Source organism: Monodon monoceros, unplaced genomic scaffold (genome assembly GCF_005190385.1).
Source record: "Monodon monoceros isolate NGI ecotype Baffin Bay Population unplaced genomic scaffold, NGI_Narwhal_1 Super_Scaffold_9, whole genome shotgun sequence".
NCBI classification, from domain to species: domain Eukaryota; kingdom Metazoa; phylum Chordata; class Mammalia; order Artiodactyla; family Monodontidae; genus Monodon; species Monodon monoceros.
Window position 1 is genome coordinate 22,871,690 of NW_021703786.1, and position 14,700 is coordinate 22,886,389.

The 14,700-nt window shown below is 41.6% G+C and overlaps 1 protein-coding gene across 2 annotated transcripts in view; it reads left to right on the plus strand.

Annotated features, from left to right (window-relative positions):
* Positions 1 to 14,700, plus strand: part of DDX42 (DEAD-box helicase 42) — a 53,116-nt gene that overhangs the window by 21,285 nt on the left and 17,131 nt on the right. For both annotated transcript variants that reach the window (XM_029211403.1, XM_029211404.1), the window contains exons 4-6: positions 10,241 to 10,302; positions 11,631 to 11,667; positions 12,497 to 12,646. In XM_029211403.1, the coding sequence (XP_029067236.1) occupies positions 10,241 to 10,302; positions 11,631 to 11,667; positions 12,497 to 12,646 (249 nt within the window). The remainder of the gene's footprint in view (positions 1 to 10,240; positions 10,303 to 11,630; positions 11,668 to 12,496; positions 12,647 to 14,700) is intronic.

Sequence of the window (14,700 nt, forward strand, 5' to 3'; positions counted from 1 at the left end):
TCTAGGTATTTTTTGATTTCCTCTTTGATTTCTTCAGTGATCTCTTGGTTATTTAGTAGTGTATTGTTTAGCCTCTATGTGTTTGTATTTTTTTACAGTTTTTTTTTTCCTGTAATTGATATGTAGTCTCATAGCATTGTGGTTGGAAAAGATACTTGATACGATTTCAGTTTTCTTAAATTTACCAAGGCTTGATATATGACCCAAGATATGATATATCCTGGAGAATGTTCCATGAGCACTTGAGAAGAAAGTGTATTCTGTTGTTTTTGGATGGAATGTCCTATAAATGTCAATTAAGTCCATCTTGTTTAATGTGTCATTTAAAGCTTGTGTTTCCTTATTTATTTTCATTTAGGATGATCTGTCCATTGGTGAAAGTGGGGTATTAAAGTCCCCTACTATTATTGTGTTACTGACAATTTCCCCTTTTATGGCTGTTTGCATTTGCCTTATTTATTGAGGTGCTCCTATGTTGGGTGCATAAATATTTACAATTGTTATATCTTCTTTTTGGATTGATCCCTTGATCGTTATGTAGTGTCTTTCTTTGTCTCTTGTAATAGTTTTTATTTTAAAGTCTATTTTGTCTGATATGAGAATTGCTACTCCAGCTGTCTTTTGATTTCCATTTGCATGGCATATCTTTTTCCATCCTCTCACTTTCAGTCTGTATGTGCCCCTAGCTAGGTCTGAAGTGGGTCTCTTGTAGACAGCATATATACGGGTCTTGTTTCTGTATCCATTCAGCCAGTCTGTGTCTTTTGTTTGGAGCATTTAATCCATTTACATTTAAGGTAGTTATCGACATGTATGTTCCTATTACCATTTTCTTAGTTGTTTTGGGTATGTTGTTGTAGGCCTTTTCCTTCTCTTGTGTTTTCTGCCCAGAGAAGTTCATTTAGCATTTGTTGTAAAGCTGGTTTGGTGGTGCTGAATTCTCTTAGCTTTTGCTTGTCTGTAAAGGTTTTAATTTCTCCGTCGAATTTGAATGAGATCCTTGCCTGGTAGAGCAATCTTGGTTGTAGGTTTTTCCCTTTCATCACTTTAAATATATTTATTTTTATATTTGGCTGCGTTGGGTCTTCGTTGCTGCACACAGGCTTTCTCTAGTTGCAGCGAGCAGGGGCTACTCTTCATTGCGGTGTGTGGGCTTCTCGTTGCGGTGGCTTCTCTTGCTGCGGAGCATGGGCTCTAGAGCGCCGGCTCAGTCGTCGCTCATGGGCTTAGTTGCTCCGTGGCATGTGGGATCTTCCCAGACCAGGGCTTGAACCCGGGTCCCCTGCATTGGCAGGTGGATTCTTAACCACTGTGCCACCAGGGAAGCCCCTTTTCATCACTTTAAATATGTCCTGCCACTCCCTTCTGGCTTGCAGAGTTTCTGCTGAAAGGTCACCTGTTAACCTTATGGGGATTCCCTTGTATGTTATTTGTTGCTTTTCCCTTGCTGCTTTTAATGTTTTTTCTTTGTATTTAAATTTTGATAGTTTGGTTAATATGTGTCTTGGTGTGTTTCTCCTTGGATTTATCCTGTATGGGACTCCCTGCGCTTCCTGGACTTGACTATTTCCTTTCCCGTATTAGGGAAGTTTTCACTATAGTCTCTTCAAATATTTTCTCAATCCTCTTCTTTTTCTCTTCTTCTTCTGGGACCCCTATAATTCAAATGTTGGTGAGTTTAATGTTGTCACAGAGGTCTCTGAGACATAGACTGTCCTCAATTCTTTTTGTTCTTTTTTCTTTATTCTGCTCTGTGATACTTTTTTCCACTATTTTATCCTCCAGGTCACTTATCTGTTCTTCTGCCTCAGTTATTCTGCTATTGATTCCTTCTAGAGAATTTTTAATTTCATTTATTGTGTTGTTCATCATTGTTTGCTCTTTAGTTCTTCTAGGTTCTTGTTAAACGTTTCTTGTATTTTCTCCATTCTGTTTCCAAGATTTTGGATCATCTTTACTATCATTACTCTGAATTCTTTTTCAGGTAGCCTGCCTATTTGTTTCCTCTTCATTTGTTTGGTCTGGTGGGTTTTTACTTTGCTCCTTCATCTGCTGTGTGTTTCTCTGTCTTCTTATTTTGCTTAACTTACTGTGTGTGGGGTCTCCTTTTCGCAGGCTGCAGGTTCGTAGTTCTGTTGTTTTTGGTGTCTGCCCACAGTGGGTAAGGTTGGTTCAGTGGGTTGTGTAGACTTCCTGATGGAGGGGACTGATGCCTGTGTTCTGGTGGATGAGGCTGGATCTTGTCTTTCTGGTGGGCAGGATCACGTCTGGTGGTGTGTTTTGGGGTGTCTGTGAACTTATTATGCTTTTAGGCAGCCTCTCTGCTAATGGGTGGGGTTGTGTTCCTATCTTGCTAGTTGTTTGGCATAGTGTGTCCAGCACTGTAGCTTGCTGGTCGTTGAGTGTAGCTGGGTGTTGGTGTTCAGATGGAGATCTCTGGGAGAGCTCTTGCTGATTGATACTACGTGGGGCCAGGAGGTCTCTGGTGGTCCAATGTCCTGAACTCGGCTCTCCCACCTCAGAGGCTCAGGCCTGACATCCGGCCAGAGCACCAAGACCCTGTCAGCCACACAGCTCAGAAGAAAAGGGAGATTAAAAAAGAAAGAAAAATAAATAAAATAATATAAAGTTATTAAAATAAAAAATATTAAAATTTAAAAGTAATAAAAAAGAGAGCAACCAAACCAGTAAACAAGTCCACCAATTATAACAATTGCTAAAAACTATACTAAGATAAATATAAAAATCAGAAAGTGGTCAGTCTCATACAGCACACCCCAAGTCTACAGTTGCTCCCAAAGTCCACCGCCTTAATTTTGGGATGATTCTTTGTTCAGGTATTCCAGAGATGCAGGGTATCTCAAGTTGATTGTGGGGTTTAATCTGCTGCTCCTGAGGCTGCACGAAGAAATTTCCCTTTCTCTCCTTTGTTCTCACAGCTTCTGGGGTTCAGCTGTGGATTTGGCCCTGCTTCTGCATGTAGGGCGCTCTCTGGCATCTGTTCTTTGCCCAGACAGGAGGGGGTTAAAGGAGTGGCTGATTAGGGGTCTCTGGCTCACTCGGGCCAAGGAGAGGGAGGGGTACGGATGCAGGGCGAGCCTGCGGCGGCAGAGGCCAGCATGACGTTGCACCAGCCTGAGGCACGTGCTGTGTGTTCTCCTGGGGAAGTTGTCCCTGGATCACTGGACCCTGGCAGTGGCGGGCTGCACAGGCCCCTGGGAGGGGAGGTGTGGATAGTAACCTGTGCTTGCACACAGGATTCTTGATGGCTGCAGTAGCAGCCTTAGCGTCTCATGCCTGTCTCTGGTGTCCACGCTGATAGCCGTGGCTCATGCCCGTCTCTGGAGCTCATTTAGGCGGTGCTCTGAATCCTCTCTTCTCGCACACCCAGAAACAATGGTCTCTTGACTTTTAGGCAGGTCCAGACTTTTTCTCGGACTCCCTCCCGGTTAGCTGTGGCACACTAGCCCCCTTCAGGCTGTGTTCACGCAGCCAACCCCAGTCCTCTCCCTGGGATCTGATGCCCCCACCTGCCCCGGCGGGTGAGCAGACAAGCCTCAGCTTGGTGAGTGCTGGTTGGCACCGATCCTCTGTGCAGGAATCTCTCTGCTTTGCCCTCTGCACCCCTGTTGCTGCACTCTCCTCTGTGGCTCCGAAGCTTCCCCGCCGTCACCTCCCCCCCGCATCTCCACCAGTGAAGGGGCTTCCTAGTGTGTGGAAACTCTTCCTCCTTCACAGCTCCCTCCCAGAGGTGTAGGTCCTGTCCCTATTCTTTTGTCTCTGTTTTTTCTTTTGCCCTACCCAGGTACGTGGGGAGTTTCTTGTTTTGGGGGAAGTCTGAGGTCTTCTGCCAGCATTCAGTAGGTGTTCTGTAGGAGTTGTTCCACATGTAGATATGTATTTTTGATATATTTATGGGGAGGAAGGTGATCTCCACTTCTTACTCCTCCGCCATCTTGAAGGTCCTCCTCTTTTCTGTAGATTCTTACTTTTCTGTTAGGGAAGACCTTTCAATAGTTCCTTTAGTATAGGTTTAGTATTGCTGTATTCTTTTAGTTTTTGCTTGTCTGAGAAATTCTTTATCTCTCCTTCTATTCTAAATGATAACTTTGCTGGGTAGAGTGTCCTAGGTTGCAGATTTTTCCCTTGCAGGATGTTGAATGTAGCTTGCCTCTCCCTTCTGGCCTGAAACACTTCTGTAGAGAAATCAGCTGATAGCCTTATTGGGGTTCCCTTGTAATTAACTTTTTGTTTTTCTCTTGCTGCCTTTAGAATCCTCTCTTTAACTTTTGCCATTTTTATTATAACACATCTTGGTGTAGGTCTGTTTGGGTTTATCTTGTTTGCCACCCTCTGTGCTTCCTGTATCTGGATATGTTTCCTTCTTAAGGTTTGGGAATTTTTCAGCCATAATTTCTTCAAATAAATTTTCAATCCCCTTTTCTCTTTCTTCTCTTTCTAGGATCCCTGTTATGCATAGATTGGCACTCTGTATTATCCCATAGGTCTCTTATATTTCCTTCATTTTTTTTCGATTGGGTTTCTGTCTGCTCTTCTTACTGGGTGATTTCCATTATTCTATCTTCCAGATCACTTATTTGTTCTTCTGCATTATTCATTCTGCTGTTCATAGCCTTTAGTTCAGCTTTCATCTCTTCTAATGAATTCTCTAATTTTTCTTGTCTCCTTATAGTTTTTAGTTCCTTTTTATAGTAATCTGCATTTCTGTCGATAGCCTTTCTTAGTTCCTTCAGTATTTTCATTATCTCCTTTTTGAACTTGGTGTCTGTTAGACTGAAGAAGTCTGTTGCATTGTTTGTTCTTTCATGGGAATTCTCTCGATCTTTTAATTGGAGTAGTTCCTCTGCTTCTTTACTTTAGTCATATTGCTTTTGCTGTATGAGTTTAGGAGAAACAATTATTTACTGTTGTCTTGGAGGGCTATTTTTATGTGGTATTGTCCCTGTGTAGCCTGTATGGGTTTAATAATTTTGGGTGCGAGGGCTGTTTTTAGTATGGATGTCTACCATCTCTTTCCTCAGTGTATGCCGGCCGTTATCCCCTTGATAGGAGGTATGACTGGTGGTGTGACCAGAGCCTGCATTGAGCGAGACTTCCTCTTTGCTCTCTGGTTGTCACTGTCCTGTCAGGGGCAGGGTCTGCTCCCTAGCTGTTGGAGTGGAAGCCCCCAGATCTGTTTCTGAGCTGCATTTCTGATCTGCAGTGTGAGGTAGGTGTGATTGGAGGGCTCCCACTGGGAGCAGAGCCACTGAGTATTCCTCCGCTGGAGCTGTTCATTTGTGAGTACCCTCTGCTGTGTCATCTTTCACCCATTGTGCGGGTTCACAGAGTACAGTGTTGTTGGTGTGGCCCCCGGCCCCACCTCAACCTTGGGTACACCAGCAGCAGGCCCTGGTATCTCTCTGGCGTTGTTTTTGCACGGCCAGCAGCGCAGATCCGCTGAAGTCAGGTCCCAGGACTGCAGTAGGCATGCACCTGGACCTGCTGAGGGAGCTGTGGAGGCAGCTCAGACCCTGGCCGGGCCCAGCCCCCACGTATACTGGTCCACAAAGCCCACAGCTGCTAAAGCCAGACCCATCACAGCCGCGGGAGCACCTGTGGTCTGTTTGGTTGTTCCACAGGCACTGAATTTACAAAGTTGGCAGCAGAGGTCTAAATCCGTGGTTCACGCAGCTGCTGGGAGATATTTCAGCTCTGCTCGTGAGTCGCACAGCCCCTGGGGCTCAGCTGTGGTTTCACCCACACCTCTGCATGTGGGCAACCCACTGGCGTTGCTCCTGGGGATGCCGAGGTGGCTGGGGCACACAAGCCTGTCCAGGCGGGAGGGGGCTAGGATGGCAGCTGTGGCTCGCAAGCCTGCCCAGGCAGTGTCCAGTGCCTGGGGAAGGAGGCCGCAATGGCAGCCCCACCCCTCCCTTCACATGCCACTTAACATTGGTGCTTTGGTTCTGTGGTGGCCCAGGCTTCTTCTGAAAACGCTACTACTGCTGTGCGCCCTGCTCCAGCCCCTTCAGGCTGTCTCCATACAGCCAGCAGCAGTCCTCCCCCCGGGTCTGTTCTCTAAACACTGCATTCCAGCACCCTCCCCCCACCCCCATACCAACAGAGGAGCTTCTCATGCTCAGGCTCCCAGGGCGGTGGCACAGACCTACCGTGTAGGTCTCTCTCTGTCCTGCCTGCCGCAAACTGGTTGTTGCACTCTCCTCTGAGCCTCTGAAGCTCCTTTTCTGTCCCAGCTAATCTCCCTGCTGGGGATGGGACTTCCCAGGGTATGGGAACTTCTCTCCTTCAGCTCCTTCCCAAGGGCGGGGGTCCCGTACCACTTCCTCTTTTTTTTAATTTTTTTTAAACTTTTCATTTATTTATTTATTTATAAAATTAATTTTATTTATTTTGGCTGCATTGGGTCTTCGTTGCTGCGCGCAGGCTTTCTCTAGTTGCGGTGAGCAGGGGCTACTCTTCGTTGTGGTGCGCAGGCTTCTCATTGCGGTGGCTTCTCTTGATACAGAGCACGGGCTCTAGGGCACATGGGCTTCAGTAGTTGTGGCACGTGGGCTCAGTAGTTGTGGCTCACAGGCTCTAGAGTGCAGGCTCAGTAGTTGTGGCTCACAGGCTTAGTTGCTCTGCAGCATGTGGCATCTTCCAGGACTAGGGATCCAACCCGTGTCCCCTGCATTGGCAGGCAGATTCTTAACCACTGCACCATCAAGGAAGTCCCTGTAGATATATTCTTGGTATATTTGTGGGAAGAGGTGAGTTCCATGTCCTGCTACTCCACCACCTTGATTCTTCCCTCTCTTCTTTTTTTTTTTTTTTTTTAACATTTATTGAAGTATAATTGCTTTACAATGATGTGTTAGTTTCTGCTGTATACCAAAGTGAATCAGCTATACATATACATGTATTCCCGTATACCCTCCCTCTTGCGTCTCCCTCCCACTCTCCCTATCCCACCCCTCTAGGTGGTCACAAAGCATCGAGCTGATCTCCCTGTGCTATGCAGCTGCTTCCCACTAGCTATCTGTTTTTCATTTGGTAGCGTATATATGTCCATGCCACTCTCTCTTTGTCCCAGTTTACCCTTCCCCCTCCCCATGTCCTCAAGTCAGTTCTTTACATCTGCGTCTTTATTCCTGTCCTGCCCCTAGGTTCTTCATAACCTGTTTTTTTTTTTAGGTTCCATATATATGTGTTAGCATACAATGTTTGTTTTTCTCTTTCTGAGGTACTTCACTCTGTATGACAGACTCTGGGTCCATCCACCTCACTACAAGTAACTCCGTTTCGTTCCTGTTTATGGCTGAGGAATACTCCATTGTAGATATGCGCCACATCTCCCTCTCTTCTAGCATGATCAGGCATGTTCATGACTTGCTTCATTTAATCCTCAGAATAATAAAGGAGAATAGGCAGAAAAACTATATATAAATATAATTTTTTAACTAATAAGAAAACTGAACCCTAAGATAATTCAGATTCGTTCTCCAAATCACATTGGTACTGTGTGGCAGAGCTGGGACTCAAATCTAATTTGTCTTGCTTAGTAGTCCTGAGAGCTAGCTCTTGTCCAGTACGTAATGCTGCCTTCCTCTTGTCATATGCCAGGTTCTGTCAGTCTTTACAGTATCTCTTGCATCTGTTTCTTTCTATGTCCCCTATAGTCATCTTACCTTATACCTTCGTTAACTCTTGCCTGATCTAAATTCTCTCCCTGCTTTAGGCTCCCTGCTCTCCCGTCGATGTGGTGTTTACAGCTACAGAGTGATTTCCTGTCATGCGACTCCTCTTGCTCAAAAACTGTCACTTCATTGCTTATGCAGTGAAGTCCTTCTAGATTCCTCAGTTACTTGTTACCTAAAGTCTTCAGCCAGAATTCATCTCTCCTCTAAGGAAGTAGGGGAAAAAAAGAATCCAATATGGATGTGTTTTTGTTCGGCCTAAACATTGCTTTTCTAAAATATGAGCCAACATTTTTAAGATCAGGAGATTTTGTTGAAAAGATCAGACTCTTGAAAAGTGGAAAATCTGGCAAGACTAGGCCTGCATTCTTGTGTGGAAAAAAATAGGCTGTTGTTGAGGAAATAGCTGCCTGCTTTAGACAAGGCAGCCTTTTCCTACTTCACCCTTCAGTCCCTATTGTCTTCTTGACACTGAGGCCATCGTTTAGAACCATTTACCATCACACTTGTGCTGTAATTTTCTTAGAGTGGAGAAATATTTTTCTCGAGCTTGGGTCTCTTACCAAATATTAGAAAGTAAGACTCAGAGCTATGTGTTACAAGAAAAATTAGGGCATGCTTCTTTAGAATATTCCTACTTACTAAAGTGCAAGCAAAGCATGTCTGTGTCAAAAGAATAGAACTTTTCTTATCCTGGCTTACTTCATTCATTGTCACATTGGTACCCATTGAGTATTTTGAGTTTCCCACCTTTGATTTAGAACATCTTGAATTACTTTCCAAAGAATATATACATAAAAGGTAGCAGAGCCAGGATTCAACTCCAAAGCCCATATTCTTTTTGCTATATCATTCAGTATCTGAGTTCTTGTAGCTTTGTGTATTTCTGCCATAATGATTAACCAAAACTACTCAGAACATACATGTGCTTTGCAACATGGTAGCAATTTAGTAAATAGAGTATGTTAAATGATTCTATCTAGAACTAAAGGCAATAAATAAATGGTTTGTCGTGTTTGAGATGTCTTATACATGTCTTTTTTTTTCCCCCATCTTTTTGAGATATGGACATTTCCCAAAGGGCTGTGTTTCTCATTTCTTCAGATCCCTAGTGATGAATTAGAATAAAAATCAACTTTTGATCTTCTGTGTTTAAATTTAGATTTAATGTTTGGTAATGCAAGCTGGCATAGCCCTTTTTGAGTAGGAGTATCCAAGAATGGCCCAAATTCACTTGCTTGGAATTTCAAGTAGTTGAAGCTGTTTGGAGGTTAAATCTTTCTGATACAGTATCATTCTTCTGGGTATTTTTTTGGTATAGTATCCAAAGGGGTTTTGCTGATTTTAGGACAGAGAGATTGGATATTATCTGATCTTGGGGAGAGTGTTGTTGCCAAGGTATTGCATTAATCCGTGATCTCAGGTGTAAACTTTTCTAGAAGGTGTAAACTTTTCTAGTGTTTGAACTAGATGAAGATTGATTTTTAGCTAGTGTTTCAAAAAAGATTTATGTAGGCTAAAAAATATGTTCTGTAAGTGTTTGTGGCCCTTTTCTTATGTTACATTGCATAGTCATCTTCACCCGTAGGCTTTACTATATCTTATGTGTAGCTCAGTCCTTTGAAAAATAGTGTTTATGTGTAATATTTCTTTTTAAAATAATTCTTCTTTATGAGGAACTTTTGATTAGATAGAACATCTGACTATGCCAGGTTATATATAGTGGCATTTTTTTACATCAAAGGAGTCAGAAAAACTCACGTTACTTTGTAACAAGAAACAGTTATGCAGAATGTGTTTTAACCTTGGGGAAAATTACTTAATTCTTCTGACCTTGATTTTCACATGTATAAAACAAAGAATTAATTTAGATCAATAATTATCAATTTGCTGTGTATAAGAATTGCCTATGGCAAATGGAAAAACTACATGCATTTAAGTCTAACCCAAAGGGTTCTGATGTAGTAGGTTTATTTAGATTAAAGTTTTTCAACCTCAGGATTATTGACATTTAGGGCTGGATAATTCTATGTTTTGTGGACTGTCCTGTGCATTGTAGGATATTTAGCAGTTATCTATGGCCTTTACTCACTAGATGTTAGTAACAATCCCCCACCCCAAGTTATGACAACCAGAAGTGTCTCCTGACATGGCCAGATGTCCATAGGGGACAAAATTACCCCAGGCTGAGAACCACCTTCCCAGAGCCAGATCTAGAAATCTGCGCTTTTTACTAGCCCCATTGGTAATTATATCATTAACTCTTAAAAGGATCAGTCAAGAATTTTTGCTGATTTTTCCATGCATGGTATATTTGGAGATAAAAATTAAGCAATCCATGTACAGTCAAGTTTTTAGAACATGTGGGTATTTCTCTTTAAAAAATAATTGTCAAACAATTTGATTGCATCGAAATGCAATTGTTAAAATGCATAGCTAAAACTGTGGTGGTGCTTGTTTGAATCTAAAAATTCTTTATAAAGAAATTTCCCTTTCAGTGTTTTTAGTTGGTGATTCCTTGCGGCCTTTTGTTTCATTAGGATCAAGCAGCTAGAGACATGAAGAGGCTTGAAGAAAAGGACAAGGAAAGAAAAAACGTAAAGTAAGTTGTTTTCTTCTCCCTCAAAAAAGTTACATAAAAATTGCTACAGTATTGCAAAGCCTATACCCCCAAAGTTTATAGAGAAAAATTAAAATACACAAATGACTTAAAGTTATTTCTGTATCTTGAATAATATTTCTTATAGTAATTAAAAAGCATTCTTTTTGGTATTCAACTATAAATAGTTTTTAGTAAACACAAGAATGAGTCACAGAGAGAATCGAGAGAGCATCATTACTAAAGTTTGGGTTCATTTTTCAGTCTTGTCCCATAACTGATATAAAATAGACTTATGAAAAAAAAAATAGACTTATGCCTGTGTGATTGATTTTAAGAAGTAATGGTGATTGTATACAAAAAACTATGTATATTTTTAATAAATAATAAAACCTAATTTATTTAAGGGGTGACATGCTTTAGCCACTAGTCAGAACTTGAAATACTTTATTTTCTAGGAAAGAGAATTCTCCTCGTCCCCTTGCTGAATATACTCTTCTTAAGGCTTTTTTACCAAGTACAGGGAGGCATGGTTGGACTTTTACCTCTACTTGGCAGTCAGTGCTCAGGCCCTTCCCGAGGTTCCTGTGCCATATGGAGGTTCAGCCCTCTCTTTGACATTTACTGTGTACTGCATCCTCTTCCAGCTGCCCTTCACTGGCGGTGCTGCTGGCCTTAGGGATAGCAAGTGCTCTAGGTTAGGCAGAAAGTCTGATTAAAAAGAGATGCTTATGGGAACTAAGCAACCATACTGTCCACAGCTCCTGAGAGATGCAAGTGGCGATGGTCCGCTTCTCCATGTGAACTGTTTGGGAGTTTTAGTCCCAAATTTTAAAAAGAGTTGATGTAGTTTTTCTCTCTGTCCCCAAGGATTTTGGCTGAATGCAGTTACTCCAGGGCTAGAAACTCTGGGGCACATTAAGAAAGTTGTGACAGTCTTTTTAGCATGTACCAAATGCAGGTTTTTTTTTTTTTTTAATATAAAATGCTTTATATTAAACACTGTACTGTGTTTGTTGTATGGGGTTGACAAGGCTGGGGTCCTTGGGTATCTCTCTTCAAAAGTTTTTACTCCCTATGTTCTTGTTAGTATTTGATGTTTCTAGGGGTACCATATCATCCCATTCAAAAGAAATGCAAACTGTGGCTTATAGAGTGAAACCAGACGTGTATGATGGATGGATAGTTTACAGTGTGCTTATTGCTGCTTTGTTATTGTTAGTGTTGAGAGTTCCTGTGCTGTATGGAATTCAACACTAATGTGCTATAAGTATGGAGCTGGGTATGTGGAACATTTGCAGGGAAGTTTGTTTCTCCGCTTGTTTTTCCAGGGGTATTCGAGATGACATTGAAGAGGAAGATGACCAAGTGAGTTCCTATGCAGTATTTCTTTTACTTTTACCCCACAAAGTCTGTACTGGGGACAAGCTAGAGCTTGCCTTCACTGAAATGGCCATTCCTGACGTTCAGCAGGGAATGTCATTTGACTTGCTGCTTTTCTGCGTGTGTGACCAGTTGGTAATATAAAGATTCATGTGACTTTCCCCCATGTTGAAGATGGAACTTTTGATCAACTATGATATCAAAAGCAAATATGAGCTTTATTCACCTTGATTTTTTTAATCCAAAATTAATGTTTCTTCTGATAAATCAAGGAGTAGAGTAGAGTGGGATCTACGGATGGACTCTAGCAACATCTAACCTCTACCTGTTTCTAAGAGTTCTGTTTGTGATTCTTGTGTTTCAAGATGGAACATTAATTAAATGACTGTCCTTTAGGTTTTTATTCGTTAGTATTTTTTTTTCCCCATTCAGTTGTGGGATGGTGAGAAGGGAACCAGAGTGAGCCTTTCCCAGGTTTGTGACCCTTCTAATCAGTGTCACCTTCCAAACTTGGATTGGTAAAGCCACAGCATGTGTTCCACAGCTCTGGGCACCCCACCCGAGGAAGGCTGTGGAACAGACAGATATATGTCTTCTTTTAAGCAAGCTAAATCATTTTATGGTAGTAACCGTCTCATTCATTTCCTCTGATTGTCCCTCTGAATACTGCTATTGTTAATGGAATCATTGCTAGTAAGAGTCTTGGTAGGTATTTAAACTGTGCAGTTATCTGTACACTGTATGCACTAATTACAGGAGCAGAAATGTTCTCATTTATACTTGGGTATGATTATGTTCTTGTGCTTTCCTGCAGGAAGCTTATTTTCGGTACATGGCAGAGAATCCAACTGCTGGCGTGGTTCAGGAGGAAGAGGAGGATAATTTGGAATATGATAGTGATGGAAATCCAATTGCACCTTCCAAAAAAATCATTGATCCTCTTCCTCCCATTGATCATTCAGAGGTATGGTGTTTCTTGCTGAATTTGACTCTTCTTTCAAGCTGATACAGTTTTCTTTAGCTTTAGTATTTAGGTTTTCCCAATATCCTGATTCGTACTCCTTATTATGTCATGAGACTATTTCTTTGGACTCTTGTCATCTTTACCAAATGGTTGAGTCAGAAGGTGACTGAGTGGTTGAGACTTTGTAGCCTATACTGTTGAAGGTACAGCTGAGTCACTTGCTCACATTCAGTTTTTTTCAAGCAATTGCACTTGTTTTCTGCACCATCACTTACCATCTTCATCTCACAGTGGGTCCGTGGGCCTGCATTTGCTTTTTTAAAAATTAATGAATTAATTATTTTTTAAAATTTATTATTTATTTTTTAAATAAATTTATTTTTGGCTGTGTTGGGTCTTTGTTGCTGTTTGCGGGCTTTCTCTAGTTGTGGAGAGCAGGGGCTACTCTTCGTTGTGGTGCATGGGCTTCCCATTGCTGTAGCTTCTCTTGTTGCAGAGCATGGGCTCTAGGCATGTGGGCTTCAGTGGTTGTGGCACACGGGCTCAGTAGTTATGGCTCACGAGCTCTAGGGCATAGGCTCAGTAGTTGTGGCGCACGGGCTTAGTTACTCTGCGGCATGTGGGATCTTCCCGGACCAGGGCTCGAACGTGTGTCCCCTGCATTGGCAGGTGGATTCTCAACCACTGCGCCACCAGGGAAGCCCCTGCATTTGCTTTTCAATTGCTGTAAATCTTTAGTATTTTTCCTAGATCTGGAGCAGATGAGGGGTTGTTCCTTCAAAGCGGAACCAGGAATTACATGGCCCTTAAATCAGAAAAAGGAAATGAGGATATCAGTGTACTCACTTGCGGTGGGGGGAAATCAGTATTTCATCCAGGTTAAATATCAGACTAGACCTTGCATACAGTGATTCTAGATCTGGAGCAGTGGTTCTCAAAGTGTGGTCCAAGGAGTCTTAGAAGGATCTTTTCACGGAGTCTACAAAGTCAAAAGAATTTTCATAGTAATGCTGAGATCATTTACCTTTTTCACTGTGTCAGCATTTGCACCAGTGACTAAAAGCAATGCTGATGCATTAACATGAATCAGGACAGTAGCACCAGTTGCTTCTCCCTGCCGGATCATCACAGTCACACACCGCTCCCCCCAAAAAAACCCAAAACAAATACAAACCAGTTTCACTTAACAGTATCCTTGATGAAACAGTAAAAAATATTTATTAAGTCTTGACCTTTATGTTAACATGTCTTTTTATCCTGTGACAAAATGGGAAGGGCAAATCATTTCTATTGCATGCCAAAATATGACAGTTGTCTCAAGGAAAGGCACTTAGGTGTTCGAGTTGTGAGCTAAGCTAGATGCTTTTTTTTCATGGAACACCATTTTCACTTGAGAAAATGAATGACACTTCAAGGAAAACAAAAGTGTCTATTGCCAATGATAGAAAATCAAGCTTTCAAGCAAAATTTAGAATTTGGGAAACATATTCACCATGGTGAGCTTGATAGCTTTCTAATACTTAAAAGTCTGTTGATAATCAACCATGATATATGTAGTTTTTAAATTACATAATGAAATGTTTTGGATGATCTGCAGACCATTTCAGTGAACCATTGTTTTCGAATGGCCAATACACGATGTTACAAAATCATGCGTGAGTAAAGGCTCCATTCAAAGTGCATGATAGACCGATGAATTGTAATGTAACAGAATGTAAAAGTTAGTTGATACAGTTTCAGATTACACAATGAAAATAATCTTTAAGAAATGTCAATTTGTCAAGGTTTAGTGTAGTATTGAAGAAGAGTTAAAGTCCACAAGCATCTGAAAAGATTATTAATAAATACTCCTGTCCCTTTTCCAACTACATATCTTTGTGAGGACAGATTTCCTTGGCTTTAATCAAAACAACATTGCAACAGTTTGCAGTAGGAAATATTTTCTTAGTCAGACATTAGAATGATTTGCAAAAATGTAAAGGAATGTTATTAAAAAAAAGTTACTTTTATTAAAGCATTTATGTTAAAGTGTGATGGGTTTGTTGTGGGTTTTT